General features: G+C 32.1%; 1 protein-coding gene and 1 long non-coding RNA gene across 4 annotated transcripts in view; one reads left to right on the forward strand and one right to left on the reverse strand.

Moving 5' to 3' along the window:
* Positions 1-20,753, reverse strand: part of LRRC28 (leucine rich repeat containing 28) — a 158,717-nt gene that overhangs the window by 130,384 nt on the left and 7,580 nt on the right. The window contains exons 3-4 of one of the 3 annotated variants that reach the window (XM_074295040.1): positions 4,903-4,943; positions 4,673-4,727 (exon numbers count right to left, since the gene is read on the reverse strand). The exons of 1 other annotated variant lie outside the window; for it this stretch is intronic. Coding sequence is in view for 1 of the 2 variants with exons in the window: in XM_074295039.1 (XP_074151140.1) it covers positions 4,903-4,943 (41 nt within the window). In the remaining variant the exon portion in view is untranslated. The remainder of the gene's footprint in view (positions 1-4,672; positions 4,728-4,902; positions 4,944-20,753) is intronic. One more of the 3 variants, XM_074295039.1, reaches the window with a different exon arrangement.
* On the forward strand, positions 3,188-19,321 carry LOC141558195 (uncharacterized). Its single transcript, XR_012486986.1, has 3 exons — positions 3,188-3,267; positions 17,076-17,151; positions 19,237-19,321. It is a non-coding gene; the product is annotated as an uncharacterized LOC141558195 (long non-coding RNA).

The following is a 20,753-nucleotide window of genomic DNA, read 5'->3' on the forward strand; positions in this document are numbered from 1 at the left end:
ACATGGCTAATAGGAAAATATATTTTGCATGACCTCACAACTATAAGAGAAGTCAAATTGCTTGAATTTTCAGGAAGGGAAGAGAAGCAGGAGGGAGGGAGAGAATTTAGAACTTAAAATTTTTTTTAAATGATTGTTAAAATTTTTTATTGTATGTTATTGGGAAACATTTAACAAAATGAAAAGAAATTTTTTTAAAAAGAACATTTAATTTGGGCACTATGGATTATATATTTAAATATGAAAGATTAGTCCATTTTAAAAAATGATATGCTAAGAGATAAGGAAGGAATAGGAGAAATAGAGGGGAAAAGAGAAATAAAAACATAAATAGGACATATGAGACAAGATTTGAAAAGAGAAAAGCCTGAGATAAGAAAGCTGTATATTTACACGTCAATGTACATATATGTATACATGCAGACAGACACAAGAAAGTGAGCTATTAAACCAGTACAAGAAGAAAAGTTTCCAGAATTATTATTCATGACGCTGTCCTGCAATTTCACTGAGGAAGAGATCTTCTAGTGAAGAAATTTCTCCTATCCACATAGCTTAGTACCTTCTCTACAACTATGGTCAGAGAATTACCAGAGGCATTAAAAGATTATTGACTTGTCCAGGGTCACAAATCTCAGTCTTTCTGACTTGAAGTTAGTCTCTAAACCCTGGGCTACATTGCTTCTCCAATTAGTCATGCATGAGAGTCTGAACCAGCATAGCATAGATATGAAGTTGATTAAAAGCTAACAAAGAATTCTTGAGGTTCGGCTGGACACTGGAAAAGAACCATGATAAACATTAGAAATGAAAAGTTTCAGAGAATAACCAAACTTTTGGAAGGCCCTAACTGATCCAGATCTGAAACCAATTATCTCTGAATCTTTAATAGCATATAGAAAAACTAGAGGGTTTTGCAATTACCTAGGCACTATAGACAAGATAGTAATTTTAATAATAGTTAATAGTTATGTAACTATATAATAGTCATATATTCTAAGTCAGGGTTCTCAATAAGAACTAATAAGTAACAGGAAAAGCAGCCTAGGTATTAGAAATGGCAACATATTTATAGAAGTTTTTCCATCTTTTCAGGGACAGAGAGTAGAGATGCCTAGGATATTGGAACTATGAAGCCATGAACTTGCCTAGAAAAGTGCAAGTTTAACATTTAGGTTGCCTCAATTATTCATAAAAGAGCATTTCAAGGTCCTACACTAAAACCACAAAGAGTTCATATAGAATTAAACAGCCAAGAAGGCAATAAAAAAAATCAGCACAGAATAAGAGAGAATCTCATTTAGATCAGTGGGGAAAAAAAAAGGAAAAAGAAAGTTTCTACATACCAAATCTGTGATTTCTGAATATAATCAACATGGAATGCCCAAATTGGAAGATATATAAATGGATAGTTTTATCCAGTAAGTCAACTAAAACAATGTTATTAGATTGTTAAAAAGTTTTTATTTTATACTTTACATTATTTTCTTCCATGTCCATAATTATATCTATATCTATCTATCTATTTAAAAACTGTAATTATGAGAATGCTTTATGGTGATGTTGCATTTATCCAATCTCAGCATTATAATTTTGGGAAATATAAAATTTTGTTGCTCAATACTATAAAACCCAATAAATTCAATTTTGATTGAATTTGTCAATTATATTTTGTATTATAGTTGCTTACTGAATTGAATTTGTTGAAATCTGTTAAATTAAAAGTCAGTACCATAAATATTATAGTATTATGGCTATAAAAAGGCAACCAAATCAATTGACAAAGGAAACATTATGCCACACTTCAGGGGGAAACGTCAATTTGTTTATTCATTCAATCAACATTTATTAGACTCACACTGGATGTAGAGTCCTATGCTAGACACTAGGAAAGATACAAAGTTTAAACCAGACAATCCTTGATCTTCTTTTACAAACATTTATTAAGTAATTACGAATATTACTATATTAAGTACTGGGAATTTTAAAAAAAAAGTTTTGGTTTTTTGTTTTCAGAGTTGTTTTTTGGATCAAATATTATATAGTTGGAAGGAACCTTAAAGTTTAATTAGTCAAATTCTTTCATTTACAAAAGAGGAAGTTGAGGCAAAGATAAGTGAAATGATTTGCCTAAGATCAATCTGAAATGGAAATAGTCATTTCCTTTATGGAGTTTATATGATTTAGGATAAGACACAAATCTAGGTAATTAATGTTTTAAATTGCATATTAAATGTATTAAGCAATTGTGTAGCACTTTTGTGTGGGGACTTCTGTGTTGGGGATTTATTTGAGATGAGGAGGAGGAATATTTAAGAGAAAAATAAGAGAAGCAGAGAAGGACTTCAAGAAAAAACAGAATATCTGACTTGGGCATTAAAGGATTAAAGAATGGGAGGGAATAAAATAGGTAAAGTAATATTTCAAATTAAACATGACAACATAAATGAATAAATAAATGGAATAATAATGGATAAATGGAACTCATTATTTCACCACTATCCCAAATCCATCTCTCCAAATTTCTCTACTTCTATTGAATGTACCATCATTCTTTCAGATGCCAAGGTAAACAATGTTAGAATTAGTCTTGACTTTCTTTCTTCATTCCCATTCTCCATTCCCAAATAGTTGTTAACTTTTGTTGATTCTACTTCTTTTAACATTTCTAAAAAAAACATCTCTTCATTCACAAATTCACTAAAGTTTCAGCCTTCATAACTTTTTGACTGGACTATTGTCTTAGCTTCCTAACAAATCTACATGCTTCTCTCAATAATCCTTTTTACACAGATTTGCCAACAAAAGATCAAACTATGTCATTCCCCAACCCAAAAAAATCTTCAGTAGTTTCCTATTGACTCTAGAATAAAATATAATCTCCTCAACCTAAATATTCCTCAATATGACTATGTGCTAGGTCTAATTCTGGCCCCATAGTATTGCTTTTAGTCACTCTTAAGTAAAACACCTCCCAAGTACAAAAAGTACAAAGTGAATTTTAACAACTATAGTATATAGTATAGTTGAGACTGCAGAGTATATCAAGATGATTAAGAGTTAAATCAGAAAATTAGGTCATGGACACACTCAATGACACCTTTGTTCTTTGTTTTGCTATGAAGCCCCTTATGAGGTAACGGCTATCTTCATGGAGGAATGAGGCCCTGGGCTCTAGGAAAGTTTCTCAGAGTCCAGGCAAGGCCATGAAAGCCAGCACCTATTTCTAAGAGAAAAGGCTCCAAAACCTACAAAGTGAACAACAGGGTGAGCCAAACTTTCTCCCCACCTATTTCCTATCTTTTTTTTTTTTTTTTTTTTTTTTTAATATGTGACCATGTAGGTGGAAAGAAAGTGACAGATATGAGAAACACTATGGAGATAGAATCTACAAGATGTGGCAACTGAATGATCTGGAGACTGAGAGTGAAGATTCAAGGATAACTCCAAAGTTACAAATCTATGTTACTGAAATGATAGTGGCTCACTTAATAGAAACAGAATGTCAGGAGGAGGAGGAGGTTTGAAGCTGAAGAAATAAGTTCTCTCTCCCTTTTTTTTTTTTTTTTTTTTTAAAGTTGGAGATGTGGTGATGTAGAACAGGCAGTCAGTGAGACAAGACTGAATCTGAGGAGAGAAGATGAAGCTTTGATTTAATAAAAATCCATGATTCTGAATCACAACTCTGCTATTTGCAGTAACCTATATGTGGGCAAGTCATTTGCCCTCTCAATTACAACATAAATTAATTTGAAGGAGCCAAATTAAATCAGGGGTTCTTAAATCATTTTTTGGATCCTAGAATTTTTTGGCAGTCTTGTCAAGACCACAAACTCTTTTTTTCAGAATAATGCTTCTTAAAAACTGAGGGAAATATTAAATTTCCTTCAATAATGATTACTGAAAATAAAACTTGAAAATTTTCCCCATCCAAGTTCAAAGACAATCCTAAAATCTACAATTGGTAGGGTCCACAGACTCCAGGTTGAGAACTCTTGGATTAAATGACATTTAAGATCTCCTCCAACTCAAAATCTAAAATTGTAATTAATTAAATTCAATGTAGAAACAAAAGCCAGTATGAAAGGGGTTAGAGATAGTGAAAATGTGGAAGCATTAAATACAGATATTAGTTTCAAGAAATTCAGCAGTAATGGGCAAGATAAAAATGTGTTAGAAAAAAGAGCTAGTAAGGTGAAACAAAAGGCTTTTTTGGTTTATTTTTGAAGACTTAGTATCCTGAACATATTTATAGTAGGTTAAGAAGGAACCAGTGATTGAAAATATATTGGCTGAAGCTAGGTCCTGGAGGAGTCAGATAAAAATGGAATCAAGGATAGAGATAAAGGTAACCTAGTATAGTATAAGCTTATTTCGTTTTATAATCATGAAGAAGGAGAAGAAAGGGTTATAAGGATGCTGAGAAGTTTTGAAAAATGGAGGTAGAATGGAGGGAATTCATAATGGATGGTAATAATCTTCTCAATGCATGGGAAACTAGAATATCTGCTTCAACTCTGCAGATTTTAGGAGAAAGGAGAGAAGAAAATACATCAACATCAATAAAAATAGAGTAGATTGGAGGAGCAAAAAATAAGGTCCCAATTTAGGTTATATAACAAAAATGGAGAGGATACTCTAAGAGATACATTGCCCTAGAAATAATACCTACCTTCTCTAAGCCATAGGGAACCTCAAGATTCTTTTAGAAGCCAAATTTTATGAGTCTATGGTTAAACAAAGAAAATACATTTGAAAAGGGCATTTATTTTAAGGTCTATCAGAACTAGATGTCAAAAAACTAAATAATTAAAATAATTAAAGTGATAATCCTATTATTAAAATTAACTTATAACTATTTATATTTTAATTATTTTTTTTTAAAAGAAAGTTAACACTTACAATTCCACAAGGTTTGGGAGCTTCTGAGCAAGATCTTCTGGCTGAAAAAAAATCAGACTTTACTATTTTTAATTCAAGGAAAAAGCACATAAAATTTCTAGTTATCATAAATGTATGCTACCATACAAATATCAAAATAATAAACATATTTTAGAAAATTAATTATGATTGCTCAAGATGCTAAAGTTTTATTAAATTCACACACTATGTTTTGTCAAGAATGAAACTTTTACAGCATAGTGTAATTATCAATATATGAAATTTGACTAAAAAGATAAACACATTTCCAAAAGTCCTTTTCATATGGCGTTTTTGTGAAAATAATTTTTTGGTTTGTAACTATAGTTACTGTTACCATTTGTTGTTTCACTTATTCACTTGGGTTCAATTAAATAAATATTAAGCTTCTAGAATGGTATAAGGTACTGATGGAGATTTGAATTCAACAAACTCAAATTAAAATTTAAAGAAATTATTATACATTTGGATCTGGGGCAGAAAAAATTTTACATTTCCTGAACTCAAGGACTTTACAACCTAGTTTAGGTATTTAAGCGTGGTACAATTTTAGGTACATACAAACTATAAGAATTCATTCAGAGGCAGAAACAATCCCTTCAAATGGGTTGTATATCATGGGTTGTGTAACTGCATATTGATGAGAGACAGACAGCATTCCAGACCAGAGAAAGGGTATGAAAGACAACAAGATTAGAAAGAAAGCATGAAGCAATGTTTAGAAAAATAGCAAGTCATAATTTTTTAAAACTATTTTATAGTTTGTTTCAAAGATCTTCCACAAATATTCACATATTATCAAGGCTTCTTCAACCTGATTGCTACTTTTCTTTTTTCTTTTTTTAATAATAGTTTTTTACTTTTCAAAATGAATGCAAAGAGAGTTTTCAAAATTCACCCTTGCAAAACCTGCTGTTCCAAATTTTTTCTCCTTCCCACTACATCTCCCCCCTTCCCTTGGACAGCAAGTAATCCAATATGGGTTAAGCATGTGCAATTTTTCTAAACCCATTTCCATATTTATCATGCTGCATAAGAAAAATAAGATCAAAAGGGAGGGAAATGAGAAAGAAAAAAGAAAGAAAAACAACCACTGAAAAAAAATGAAAATACTATGTTGTGATTCACATTCAGTCCCCACAGCCCTCCCTCTAGATGCAGAGAGCTCTTTCCATCACAAGTCCATTGGAATTAACCTGAATCACCTCATTGTTAAAAAGAGCCTCACCACTGATCATCACATAATCTTGTTCTCTTGATACTACTTATTTCACTTAGCATTGGTTAATGCAGGTCTCTCCAGGCCTTTATGAAATCATCCTGCTGATCATTTTTTATAGAACAATAATAATCCATTACATTCAAATATCATAACTTATTGAGGGCATTCCTCAACTGATGGGCAGCCACTCTACTTCCTTACCACTACAAAAAGAGCTGTTAGAAACATTTTTATACATGTGGGTCCTTTTTCCTTTTTTATGATTTCTTTAGGATACTGACCCAGTAGAGACGCTGATGGATCAAAAGGTATACACGGTTTAATAGCCCTTTGGGCATAGTTCCAAATTGCTTTCTAGAATGGTTGGATCAGTTCACAACTCCACCAATAATGTATTATTAGTTTCCCAGTTTTCCCATATCCCTTCTAACATTTGTCATTATTCTTTCTTGTCATCTCGATTGCTACTTTTCTAAGTGATTTATATCCCCCATTCCACAGGATTACAGTATTTCTTCTAACTATCTACATGTTTGCAGTTACATTTCTACTACATTGCAGTTATGTAAAAACAGTACACAAACACTAGATATTGAAATACTCTCATAAATAATGAACTGATCTTTCCTTCAAGAATCTTACATTTGACTAAGTCCATAAATCATATACAAAGAAACCACATACAGATAAGATAATTGAAAGGTTAAAGCATTAATAAGGAAAATCAGTAAACTTTAGTGTTGGAAATGGTAGCTGAGCTTGAATCTTGAAGATGTTAGGAACTTCTAAAATACAAAGATGAAAAGTATATTCCATATGTGGGGTACAGAAGTGCAAAGGCAGATGTTAATCAGGGAACAGCAACTAACCCTGTTGGAGTGTTATATAAAATTTTCAAAAGAGCAATACTATATTTCTGGAAAAGTTCATGTAGTTATGAATGAAGACTTGACATAGTCCCATAATTGCTTCAGGAATATTAATATGGCAGTTGTGGTAGATGATTTACAGAAAAAAACACACACACAGGAACCACAGAAACCTAAATTAGGAAGGTACTGCAATAGTACAAGCAATAAAGTGATTAAGTATTTGAACTAGAGTAGAAGATGTGTGAATAGGAAGAATGTAACCAGAAATGTTTTAGTTAGATGTGGTTATTAATTGACTATGCAGGGAAAAAAAGCAAGGAAAACCCTAAGAATATCTCCAAAGTTTTGAATTTGGATACCTGGAAATTACCTTTGAATTCTCAACGCAAGTAAGCTTGAATGGGTGGGGGTGGGGGGAGGAATAACTTTAGGAAATCTGGAGGAGAAATAAGATAATCAGTTATATTTTGAATATGGCTTGAAATGCTTGCAAACTGACTGAAATTTATGTGATATGTTAAAGTTAGTGAAACTTTTTACGTGCTATCTCATTTGAGCCACTCTTACTTAAACTACCCTATGAAATGGGACAACAGATACCATTATACCTATTTTATAGCTAGAGAAACTAGAGCTCAAAAAGTTAAATGTCTTATACGTGGTCACACAGCATGTGGCAAGGTTTAAATAAGTCTTCTTGATTTCCAAGTATAGTACAGTATGCACTGCATCCCTAAATATGGGAAGGTCATAATCTGAATCAGACAATGTAATATTCTTTTGAAATACAGAAAAACCTGCTAACCTCATTCAATAAAAATATATTATGGGAAGAGCCATATTTTTTTACTAATGGAAATACTTCATTTTTAATGTTCCCACCTATTTTTCAATGTACAATATATAGGTAACAAATTCACTGTAATAACTACTGCCTTTTAGATAGCACTTTTCAAGACTGGCAGAGTGCTTTATATATATATATACATATATATATATATAAATCAAATCACTTATATAATATGTCAGCCAAGAGAGGTAGACATTATCTCTATTTTATAAAACTATGATAGAAATCAACAAACATTTATTCAGTTCTTACTATATCAGGCATTGTGCTAAGTCCTAGAGATACAAAGAAAAGGGTACACATTCTAATGAGATAATATGCAAAAGAACCATGTACATATAAGTTATTTACAACATGTATGGCAGGTAATCTCAGAAGGAAGTATTGTTTGGGGATAGGGAGAAGCACAAATGGGGAAAGGCCTCTGGAAGAAGGGAGGATCTGGGTTGTTTTAAAGAAAACCAAGAAAACTAGAGACGAGGATTGGCAACATTCCAGTATGAAGAGAGTAAGAAAGCATGGAGTAGGAAGGTGAAGTGCCATGCCACACGTGGGCTGCTGTAACTGAATCATAGAATATATGGAAAGGGAGATTTTTTAATGTGGGGCTGAGGTGGGTAAGGCCTTTATATTTGATCCTGAAAAGAATAGGGAGCCATTTATATTTACTGAATAGGATATATATTTGATCCTGAAGAGAATAGGGAACCATTCACATTTATTGAATAGGAAAGTGATATGATAACACCTGTATTTTAGAAAAATTATTTGGGCAGCTGAGTGAATAGTGAATTAAAATGCAAAATGACCTGAGGTATGGAAACCAAGCAGAAGGCTATTTCAATTGTTCCTGCATGAGGCAATGAAAATAACACATATAAGGAGATGTGAAGCTAAAAACAACCATACTTGAGAAAAATTTGGATATGTGAGATAAGTATGTAGGTGTTTTAAAGGAGTGAAGGATGACAGTAGTTGTAGGCATGGGTACTGGAGAAATAGGTGATACTCTCTATAATGATATATTGAAATTTGGGAAAAGGAAAAGATTACAAAGCAAGCTAATAAGTTCTGTTATGAACAAGCTCAATTTGAGATGCCTAAGGGACATATGATTCAAAATGTCCAAAAGTCAGTTGACTTAGCTAAATACACAATCTAGGAATATTGGTAGAGATGATAACTGAACCTAAAGGATCTGATGACACATAGGGAGAAGAAAAGAAAGAACAGGACAGAATCTTAGGGAACCCTCACAATGAACACAATCTGGAAAAATATACAACAAAGGAGAATGAGAAGGGTGATGTGATAGGAGTACCAGGAGAAAACAGTATCACAAGATTACAGAGACACTAAGGAAACAGTCCTTAGGAAACAGACATATTTGGTTACTAAGAAGTTAGTAATAATGTTGGAGAATGTATTTTCAAATAAATTAGCAAGTCAGAAGTCAGACTGCAGAGAATTCATGACCAGGAGTAGAAAGGAAGTAGAGGTACTAAGTATAGATAGCTTTCTCAATTTCAGTCAGCAAAGATATATAGATAGAGAGATAGAGAGATAGACAGCATGCATGATAAGATGGCTAGATAAAATAAAATAATTTTTGCTTTTGTTTTTATGGCTGAAGAAAACATGAATATTATTTGTAGGCACTAAGGAAGAGTTGATATAAAAAAAATTAAAAAATAGAGAAGATTTTAAAAGGCAATTTGATGAAGGTAGGAAGGATAAGATAAAGGATACATATCGAGGAGTCTGCCTTAACAAAAAGACATTTGAATAATGTAATAATGAGGAGGAAGAAAGATGATGAAGCATACTTGAGAATGGTTACAATTTCAGTGGAAGCATAAGATCCTCAGATAAAAGGGTTGGGAAAAGTTTTTGGGGGAGAGGGAAATAGGCTGAGGGAGAGACAAGACAGTTTGAAACAGCTGCCATGCTTAAGTGGGAAAGCAAATTGATTAGGAAGCTGTAGAAAAATTGCCTTGCTACAATGAGGCTCAATTTAGGTTATGTGATGTTAATCAGAGTTATTAGAAAGATTTTGTGATTTCCTCTAGTACTAGCATGTGAAGAGAAGCAAAGGAAGGAGATGGCAGGAGTAATATAAGGTTGAGATTTCTCCAAAGAGTTGAAATAAGAATGTACGTAGTATAGATGGTGGTCTGAAAATTGTCTGAAAAGCTGAAGGATAGAAGATCATGATGAGGATAAAGAGCAAATTTAGAAGTTCTTAAATCAGAGGTAAAGACAGAATGATAAAATTTTATGACTTCCTTAAAAACTCATCATATCCTACCTAGGAAAGCAAGATGCATGACCTTTCTTCTCCTTCCAACCCTAACCCATGCTAATATCTTCCCCTTGAGATTATTTTCCATCTGTGCGCGCTCTCTCTCTCTCTCTCTCTTTCTTTCTCTCTCTCTCTCTCTCTCTCTCTCTCTCTCTCTCTCTCTCTCTCTCTCTCTCTCTCTCTCTCTCTCTCTCTCTCTCTCTCTCTCTCTCTCTCTCTCTTTCCCCCTTTCCCTTTCTCTTCCCCCTCTCTCTCTCTCTCCTTCCCTTTCCCTCTCTTTCTCACTCACTCCCTCCCTCTCTTCTTCCTTCTCTCTCTCTTTTTTCTCCTCCATCCCTCTCTCACACTTTTTTCTCCTCCCTCTCTCCCCCCCTTCTCATTATACATTTGTGTGTATAAAATATATATGTCTTTGTGTGTGTGTATGTATGTATAGGTATAGGTATAACATGTACATAGTTGTTTACATGTTTTCTCCCCAGCAGGGTAAAAAATTTTTGCCTTTTCTTGTATCTTCAGTGTTTGGCATGGTGTCTGGTATATATACTTTTAAAATGCTTGCTGACTGACTGACCTGCGAGCAATTACAAAAGTGTATCTGAGTAACTACAATCAAAGCAAATTGAATACCACTGGAAGTTGGTAATACAACTTGCCCCCATAAAAAAATTTGCTTAAGTTGATATAATTTAAATTTATATTTGAACACACCAATGAATACCTATCACTTTTGGTTTGCTGAATAAAAGAACATTTTTTCCTGTTTATAATTTTCTTGATGTAGGTTAAAATATAATCTTATATTTTCTTAAGATCATTGTTATTTTATAGCAATCTTCTAAAACAGCAAAACTGTTCACAATCTTTTGAATGTCTTCTTATGGACATAAACTTCCAAAGAATAGTCATCAAAATACAGAAGCTTTTGGATAATTATCTCATATCCTTTAGGGTTGAAAAAATTGCTGCAAGCAATCTAATAAGAGTTGGAGTTCTATAATTGGATTCTCAGATATGGTTATTTAAAACATAATTAATAAAATGGGTATAGTATAGAAATAAGTTCTTCATTCCCACCATGGTTACAATGGATTAAACAAAATTCTATCAACTAAATAGTAGAATCACAGGAGATTTCTTTGTACATTCACAAATGAAGATGGAGAAGAGATGAATTTCTAAGCCAAGGAGAAAAGACATATGCAGCTAGTTATCTGTTCAAAAGTAGTTGTCAAGGATTTATTATAATTTGTTCAATTACTGAAAGCAACAATAATAACAGAGTGGAGAGATTTTTAGGGCAAATCTAAGATTTAAATGGCCCCTTGGCTCTTTAATCATGTCCCCCCCTCCAAATTAACTATGTCAATGATAAACATAATATTTAGAGTTAATCAAAAGTGGTATCAGAGAATTAAAGTTGTATTATTCACATTGTAACTATATTTCACTTATTTAAGAAGGCAGGTGCATTAGGTTTTTCTAGATTAGCTTTTCATGACTCAGAAGCTTCAGTCTGAGCTGAGTGGATTGCTTGTTTACATATTTACTTAATGAGATTTTGGAATAAATTAAATGATCAGTCCAATATTTTAAAAAGATATAAATTAGAATTTGTTATTGGGGACAGTCATAGATATCTCACTCTTGTTAATGATGATAACTCAGATGATTCTTAATTCAACAAACACTAAGTACTTACACTACCTACAATGAATTATGCTAAACTCAAGGCATTATACTAAAGTGGTAGTGTTAGCGAATGAAGTGCAGATTTTTTGTTCTAGAGCTTTCTGAAAGCTGAAGGAAGTTCTGAATTTCTGAAAACTGTTATTTTTTCCCAAGTGTTTTACCACTTTGTCCTGAAGAATTTTAATTTCATTAGCACTGGATAATCCAAGTGTGGAAACGCCCTTCATTGATGTACATTTACAAATAACTGTCTTAAAGGGTGTATTAAGGATACTAAAAGGTTGACTTTACTTTCCAAAAATTATGCAATTAAGTATGTTCCAGAGAAAAAACCTGAATCCATGTCTTTCTTACCTTAAAACAACCAATGCTTTTCAGGAAATTCTCTTTGCTGTCAACATACAAACTAAAATTTTGTGACAATTAGTTTCTCAGACACTAACACTATTATTCATTTTATCTAATTCTACAGAATATTTTTCCATTTCTTCTCACATTGCATGTATGTGTGTGTGTGTGTGTGTATTGTTTGTTGCAATTTATGCATTTAGATTTACTAATGGCTTTAGGAAAATTTGAAGCATTTGAGAAAAGTGAATACAAGAGTCATAAAAAAATTAGGTCTTAGGTCAATCAAAAAGGAAAAATGTGCATGGCAAGGAAAAAAGTGTATATTTGTCACCTATTTCTTACCTTCTGATAAGGATATACTTTCAAGTACTGTGGCTACATGAATCAAATATCTGGACAATTCAGAGGCCACTGACCTTTTTTAGTTGGCTATTGAATTTCTGAAAACTGTTATTTTTTCCTAAGTGTTTTACCATTTTGTCCTGAAGACTTTTAATTTCATTAGCATTGAATAATCTAAGTGTGGAAACACCCTTCATTGATGTACATTTGCCAATAACTGTCTTAAAGGGTATTGGTCTGACATGACACGTTTCCTAGCAGAATGGTTACTTGCTATGCAGTTAAGCAGAGTGGAATTCTATTTTTAAAAGATCAGTTTATTGATTTGAATTAAATGTAATTTTATTTACTTTATTGCTTTAATTTTTTTTAACCTACTAGCCTATATGCCAAGAATGCAACACACATAAGAAGCCAAGTAGGCTAAGCTGTGGCTGCCACCTGCTGACACTTTACATTATTGCTCTCAAGTTCTTTACAATAGAAACAGCGAGTATGGAGGAAATATCCACACTGCTTCTTTTGCTACTTATATATTTTAAAGTATTTCAATAAAAGTTACTAAAATCACCTACTGTAAACTACTTGGTTGATAGAATTCTTTGTAATTATGACTTTATAGGTAAAAATAAAGTGCTAGATTACAAATGTGAAAATAGCTAACATTCATATTTTATTTTTTACTAAGCATTTTACATACATTATTTCATTTGATCCTCTTGGCAATTTTGTTTTTTAAAAAAACAACAATAGAAATTTTTACATTAAAAATTATAGATACTACATATAGAATATCCCTATTACAAATTCCTATTTCTCTAGATGCAATATGGATATCTTTGTTTTATGAATAAGAAAACTGAAGGTCAGAAGAACTAATTGACTTGCCCAGTCCTTATTAACATCAAAGGTAGTATAATGATTCCAGTCTCTCCTAATTTTAAACTTAACACTTTTTTCATCATGATGCCTTTCAATAATGTTCTAATCATTCTAATTTTGACCCAAGTAATTTAATTTAAATTTTGTTTTGAAGTTCTCAAAACAAAGTATGACAGTAATAAACTTCAAAAAATCCTAATAGATACAAGAATTCATAGTAACTTTTAAGTAGTTGTGACAATATTAAATTCAGTTGACTATATCAAGAATTAAAAATAAAGAGTTCTTACTGGGAGGAATACTTTCCAGATGGTGTAGTCAAATTATATGCATAATTAAGTGCTTTTTTTTTTTTTTTAAATTAAGGTTTTGTTCTATCCCCAATAAGGAAATAAAATTTGGAAGAGTTATACTTTTGACATAAAAACTTTAAAAACTAATAAGCAATAATTTGTTAAAAGAGAAAAGAAAACAAGAACAAGCTAAATGCTGAAGTTCTGGAACAAGAACATCATATTTACAACAATCTGACATATCTGAGATTAGGAAATCCTGATGTCAGGATCAAATTACACTTCAGAGTTGTTTCCTTTCCAAACAAAAGAGAAAAAAAAATCCCACTTATAGAAAATTATACTAAAGAATGTTAAGATTCTAAATTCTGTTCTCATTGTTGATTCAAAACAGGTCTTCAAGAAAGGCAAAAATCATTGAAACAGATAAGAGTGAGAAATTAAATCACTTTCTCTAAACTCTAGAGAGTAAAATCAAACTGCTTTCTAAACCCTAAAATAATTACCTCATTTTCCTAATAGTATTCATAATGAATTATGTATCATAGTATTATAGTAGAAATGGCACTTTCTTTACAGTAAAAAAAAAAAAAAAATGGATTTCAATTCTCTCTCTGCCATGTAGTAATTATATTACCAAGGACAAATTATTCTATCTACTGTCTCACTCCTGGTTCCATGTATATAAAAGTAAAAGCCTGGACTTTTAAAATGTCCAGAAGTTCTTCAACATCTTTTCATTATTTACTGAGCACTTACCATATATAGAGGATTGTAATGGTGCTGGAAAAGATAGATATATTAAAATAAAGTCCCTTCCCTTATGGAATTCACAATCTAGCAGGGACATATATATACAAATAATTATAATATAAAATGTTAAAACATAAGAGCAGTGTAAATGAAGTACTATACCAGATCCCTTAAAATTCTATAGGATTGGAAAATTTCAAACAGAGCTAGCAAAATTTTCTTAATGTAAAAGAGGGCAGGTAAATATATTATAATTATGGTTACTAAATGTTCTACCTTAGTAGATGTTCTACTAAATGCTGTAGAACAGCATTTATTAACAGCTATTAATAAAAAGGAGCACCAAATGTTATAAATTTATTACAAATCAAGACCTTTATTAAAGTCTTCTTTTAATGACTCACCAAATCATAAAAGCTATCCTAAGTTTACAGGTATATAAATTAAATATAATTTCTAGTGGTAAAGGTTCAAGTACAGACCTGATAGCTGTTTCATTCTCCTACTAGCAGGCTAGCCTAGCTAAATTTGGAGAAGACAGTGATCAGTTTAAATGGTTTAATTTTTCAAACACAGAAACTCTGAAAAACCATCTGTTAATTGAGTAGTGACTGGAATCTACAATGATGGAAAAGGCAGCAATCAACAAAATCATAAATCCCATGACATACCAAAGTAACTGAGACTTTAAAAAGCATCAAGACCATTTCAGACTCTAAAATAAAAATCTAAGATCAAAAAGTAATGTGTGAGAAGTTCACATTTCACAAAACCTGGCTTTTTTTTTTAATATAGTGGGGACACATCATTTATTAATGTTATTTTTCCATTTCCATATTAAAACAAAAAAGTTGAACAAGCTGTTGACTCCTAAAATGTACCTTTCTCAATTTTTTGTTTTTTTAAATTACCAACCAAATGTTATTTCCAAAATAAGTAACATTACTCATTTTGATTCTTTATGTCTATGGGAAATACAAGTAATGTGAAAGTCTAAGTTATGAAAAAAAGGATTGAATTAACTGCAATATTTCCTATTTTAACAACAACAATAATAAAGTACATCAGAAATAGCGAGTAAAGTGATCATTTTGTAAAATTTCTGCAAACTAGGCAAACAGAAAATTACATCTCTTCACTGTTTGACTGAAGATATCTTTAAGAAAACTAATAACATATTTAAAGGGTCCCTGGAGATAGTAAAAGGGCTATGTAATAATTAAAATAATAATTCAAATTTACACAGCACTTTTAAGGTTTATTTAACCTTAATATACATAATCTCACTTGGATCTCATAATACCCTTGTGAAGTAGGTGCTACCGATATTAGTACTAACCAACTATTACCAGCTTGAAAGGAACCTTCTGACTGCTTTTCAAGGCCAGGAAAATAGAGAAATTACTTCACAGGACACCAGTGAATTAGTAACACAGGATATTTAATGAGGCAAACACGGTAGGGCAAAGTACATGAGTAAATTCTTATTATGTAAATAAATAAATTTCATTAAAGACATACAATATTTAAAATTTTTTGATTTTTGTTTCTATGAGATTCTTTGAAGAATCTACTCCAAATACCTAAATTCTTGAAAATTCATCCATTGACATGTGAGTATTTTGGATCTTAGGTTTCATTAAAACCTAAACACCTAAAAGGTCTGTTGGAGATCATAGAATCATGGACTTCCAGAGTAAAAGCCCTTCGTAGCCATCTACTTCAATCCATAACTGAAAAAAGAATATCCTATTACAATTTACTCAACAGTCAGTCATTCAATATGCATAAAAATAGCCTGTTTATGGAAGGGATAACAAAATAAGTCATTTTTGTAAAATTCTGGACAAAAGAGGAATGCTAAAAACATGCTACATTATCATAAGCTTTTAAAATGAAGTTCTTAATGATTATATTGGGTATGTTTCTCTCAAAAAAAATCTACAACATTTAAATATGTCCTACAACTCCTTGTAAAGTTTTTATTTCCAGGTGTCTACATTTCATCATAGTGGGAATCAGTTGACAGACCTGTTGTTGTCATATTCATTTCCACTAAACTTCATATTAAGTTATCAAGTCATACACAAGAAGAAAACTATCCAAACTATAAAGCATACTGCTGGTCTAAATTTTCCACAACTTAAGCAACAAAAGGAAAAATATTGCAGTTTTCTCTTTCCTGTCATGTTACAAATAGCTTTAAGTGTCTAAAAGAACTACATGGATATTATAACTATGGGGTATTAATTATACTATTAAATCCTCAGGAGCTAAACAATAATTTTATATTCAATTATATTACTGTATTAGAATTGAGGCAGAGACATGGTCTAGGAAGATGAGGAAGATCAGGGTCTCTTACCAGGAAAATTAAGGTCTCTTGTCTTTACCAAGTCATTTGCTTTAGTCTTTTGGTAGAACTGAATTAGCTGGCTGGGTGGCAGTATAAAGGCAATGCTAGTCCTAGGGTTAGAAGATCCAAGTTTGTCCTGTCTCAAAGGGTTGTGAGGATCAAACCGATCTGCAGTGCAAACCTTAAACCACTCTATAAAAGCTGATTATTAATCACCACCACCTGTTACTTCCACTAAAGGTTTCCTGTCATCCTCAGAATACTATAGAAAAGAATGCAGTATCTCAACTTTCTCCAAGCACACAGCATTTTTAAGGTAATGTAAAACTTTTTACTCCAATACGTATCATCTATGTATAGTGGGATGGAAGATGCATTGAATTTGGAGGCAAGGATCTTCTTTTGAATTCCAGCTACTTAAATTAATTCATCAATTCAACTCTCAGGATCTCAGTTTTCTCCTCTGTTAAATCAAAACTGGACAAGATGGTAGATGAGTAGATGATGTCTTGACTTCATGTTACTTCAGCCAAGACTACTACTCCAATCCATCTCCTTTCCAATCCATCCTCTGTATAGCTGCCCATGATTTTCCTAAAGCAAGGTCAGATCATGTCACTCCTATACATAATAAACTCTAATGGCTTTTTGTTCCTCATATACAATTCTTCTGTCTCACATGTAAAGCCATCCATAATTTGACTCCAAAGTAGTTTTCTTCTTTGCATCTCTAGCATTTAGCAAAGTGCTTTGCACATAGTAAGTTCTTTAAAAATGCTCACTGACTTGACTTTTCCAGCCTTATTAAACAATAATCTCATACCTACATTTTACAGTCCAGGTAAACTGACCTTCTTGCTATTGCTCATAATAATAATTAATAATAATAATCAATTCCTCATCTATCTACTTTTACACATGCTATCCATTTTTTCTGACCTATGCCCAGAATGTACTCACTACTCATTTTCAACTTTTACAATCCATATATACCTCCATGAGGCCACTGCTGATTCTCCCAGTTGTTGAGATTTCCCTTTCCTCAAATTACTTTTAAATATATTTATATATATACATATTGTCTCCTCCAAGAAAATGGAAATTTCATAAGGGCCTATCTCATTGTCTTTGTAATCCAAGTACCCAGCACAATGTTTGAACAAAATAAATAGTTAATGTTTATTGATTTGACTGACTGAAGATTTACACAATCAATTTGTATCACACTCCATACTCGTCATTTTCCAACCTTCACGGTCATTTTTTTGACTTTTTAAACAACCTGAATACTTGGCTCACATCTACTCCATCTCAATCCCCCTTACCATACTCCAAAACTCATATATTCACTTTGGAAGTTCTCTTGAAAACCTGACAGCACAATTTCTCAATTCCAAGGATTTTTTTCTCTTTTCCTCCTTCACTTTAGGAACCCATTGACAAAGCCAGATCTTAAACGGCATTACTTTCTGGCAATTTTATCAATTTCAAGATAACTACTGTTTCCCATACTACATTTAGTTTATGTCTCCTAAAACTTTTATTCACACCAAATCTACTTTTCATCCTTATCTTTACCTCTGACTTCCTGACCATCCAAAGCCTTTTCCAGCTTCACTTGAATAATGGAAGCCACTGTGGATAGTAGATAGAAAGATGATGTTAAAGACCTGATTCAAACCCTTCCTCAGATGGCTTCTAAATAATCCTAGGAAAATGATTTAAATCTTCTCTTCAGTTTCCTCTTATGTAAAATGGGGATAATAAGAGCACCTATCTCATAAGGCTGTTGTGAGGATCAAATGAAATAATATATGTGAAGTGCTTTGAAAACTTTAAAGGGCAATATAAATGCTGGTTAACATTATTAGTACTAATCCAGAACCTTAAGTATTTGTTATTTTCATTTCTATTATATACTCCCTTGCAATCCCTTGTTCTTCTGCCCATCAAGTTGACTTGATTTCTCCTGCTGCAAATTCATAATAAATGATTTTAGCTAGGCCCTAATTGCTTCTCAAAATACTTCTTACTCTGCTCTTATGGATTTTTCTAATTTCCCACAGAAATTACTCCATACTTTAAAAATTTTTCCTTTTACAATCAAACACTACTTTATTCCTACATTTAAAGTAAATAACTTGCCCTACTATCTTCCTACAAATATAGACATTTAACATGAATTCCTTTAGTGGCCATCTTTTATTTCTCAGACTTTCTTGGCTTTCTTTTTTCCTTATTTTGGTAACAGAAAAGATATTCCAACTGCTCCTTAAAGTTAATACCTCCACCCCATACCCTTGATCTCATTCCCTCCAGGCCTTTCTAGAACCTCAACCCTAGGTATCAGTGACCTTACTATCATGCATCTTCCATCTCTCCATTTGCTTTCATCTTACAGTATACATACTCAGATGAAGGAGAAAGAGAAAATAGAGAAATAGAAGAACCAGGAGTCCTGAAGCCAAGAAAGGAGAGAAGAGCATCAAATAGAGGGTAACAATGTGAAAATCTGAAAAAGTTCGAGGATGGGGACTAACAGGAAAAAAAAAAAAAAAAAAAAAAAAAAGATTCCCTTGAAGAAACTAGCTTCAATTGAAAAGTATGGAAGCACTGAACACCAGACAGTGATGAAGTGTGGCATAAACAATTTTTTCAAGAAATTTAACAGTGAAGGAGAAGAAAGAGAGTAACTACACAGGATAGAAGGATGAAGGAAATAATTTTTTAGAAGAAGGGAAGGCTTTTTACATCATTTTTTACATCAATTCTCCTAAAAGACTAATGTCATAACACTTTTTTCTTCTCTGACCCCATCATTATTGATGACAACTTTCTATTATATTATAAGCTTCTTGAAGGCAAATATTACCTTCTCTAAATCTTTTTATTTCCTCCACCAACAAACACAGAACTCCATAATATTTATTAAATGTTTGTTAGCTTTATAGTAATAAAAATTCTATAATGTAAGGCTCATATTTCATTTCTCACAATAAACACTTCAACATAAGATTGTCAGGCTAAAATTGTTTGTAACATGGCATTTGTATGAATTCTTTTTATATCTGAGATCACTGTTACTTTTCCAAACTTATTCCAAAATATCTCCCTGTAAGTAATGTCTCTAAATTAGATTACTCATCCGATCTTTACACCTCCCACATCAGTAATTCCAGGCCTTTGCCCACGCCCTCTTTATGCCTAAAATGTCCTTTCTCCAATTTGTCTACTGAAATTCTAGTGTTCAAAATTCAGTCCAAATGTTTCCTCATTAATGAAGACTACCTTGATCATCCTAGTCAGAAATGACCTTTTCATCCACAGATTTCACATGCACTCACTTATATAATCTATTTTGTATTACATTTATTTGTTATGTTATATTCTCTTATTAGAATATTTAAACTCCAATAACTTTATTTCTCTTTATGACTTCTCCAAGACAAATGTTCAGCATATAAGTATTTAATAAATGTTTGTTACGTTTAACATAAATTATGAAAAAGCTCAAACATAAGGATAGAAAAGTTAATTCACAAGACTAAAATGACTAATACCAGAACTCAAAATAACACTTGCTAAAAATGTAATGCTACTAATAATACAGCAAGTCCTGCAAATAAAAGATTCATAAATGTCCATTTCTTGAGACAGTAAGGATAGGAAGGAAGTAAAGGGAATGGGAAGGACCTGTGATTTCACTGGTATAGAGAACTTGTAATTACCACATTTCCCCTATTCTTTAACTTATAATTTTAAAGAGTTGCTCAGGGCCCTTGGAGATTAACTGACTTAGCTTGGAATACATAGTCAGTTCTCTTTTCTCATTATCAAATGATGGGGACATTTTCAGGTCACTATTAGTATCTAAACATATTACCTTAATTATTAACATAAATTAACCATGTGTCAAGA

Source organism: Sminthopsis crassicaudata, chromosome 2 (genome assembly GCF_048593235.1).
Source record: "Sminthopsis crassicaudata isolate SCR6 chromosome 2, ASM4859323v1, whole genome shotgun sequence".
NCBI lineage: Eukaryota > Metazoa > Chordata > Mammalia > Dasyuromorphia > Dasyuridae > Sminthopsis > Sminthopsis crassicaudata.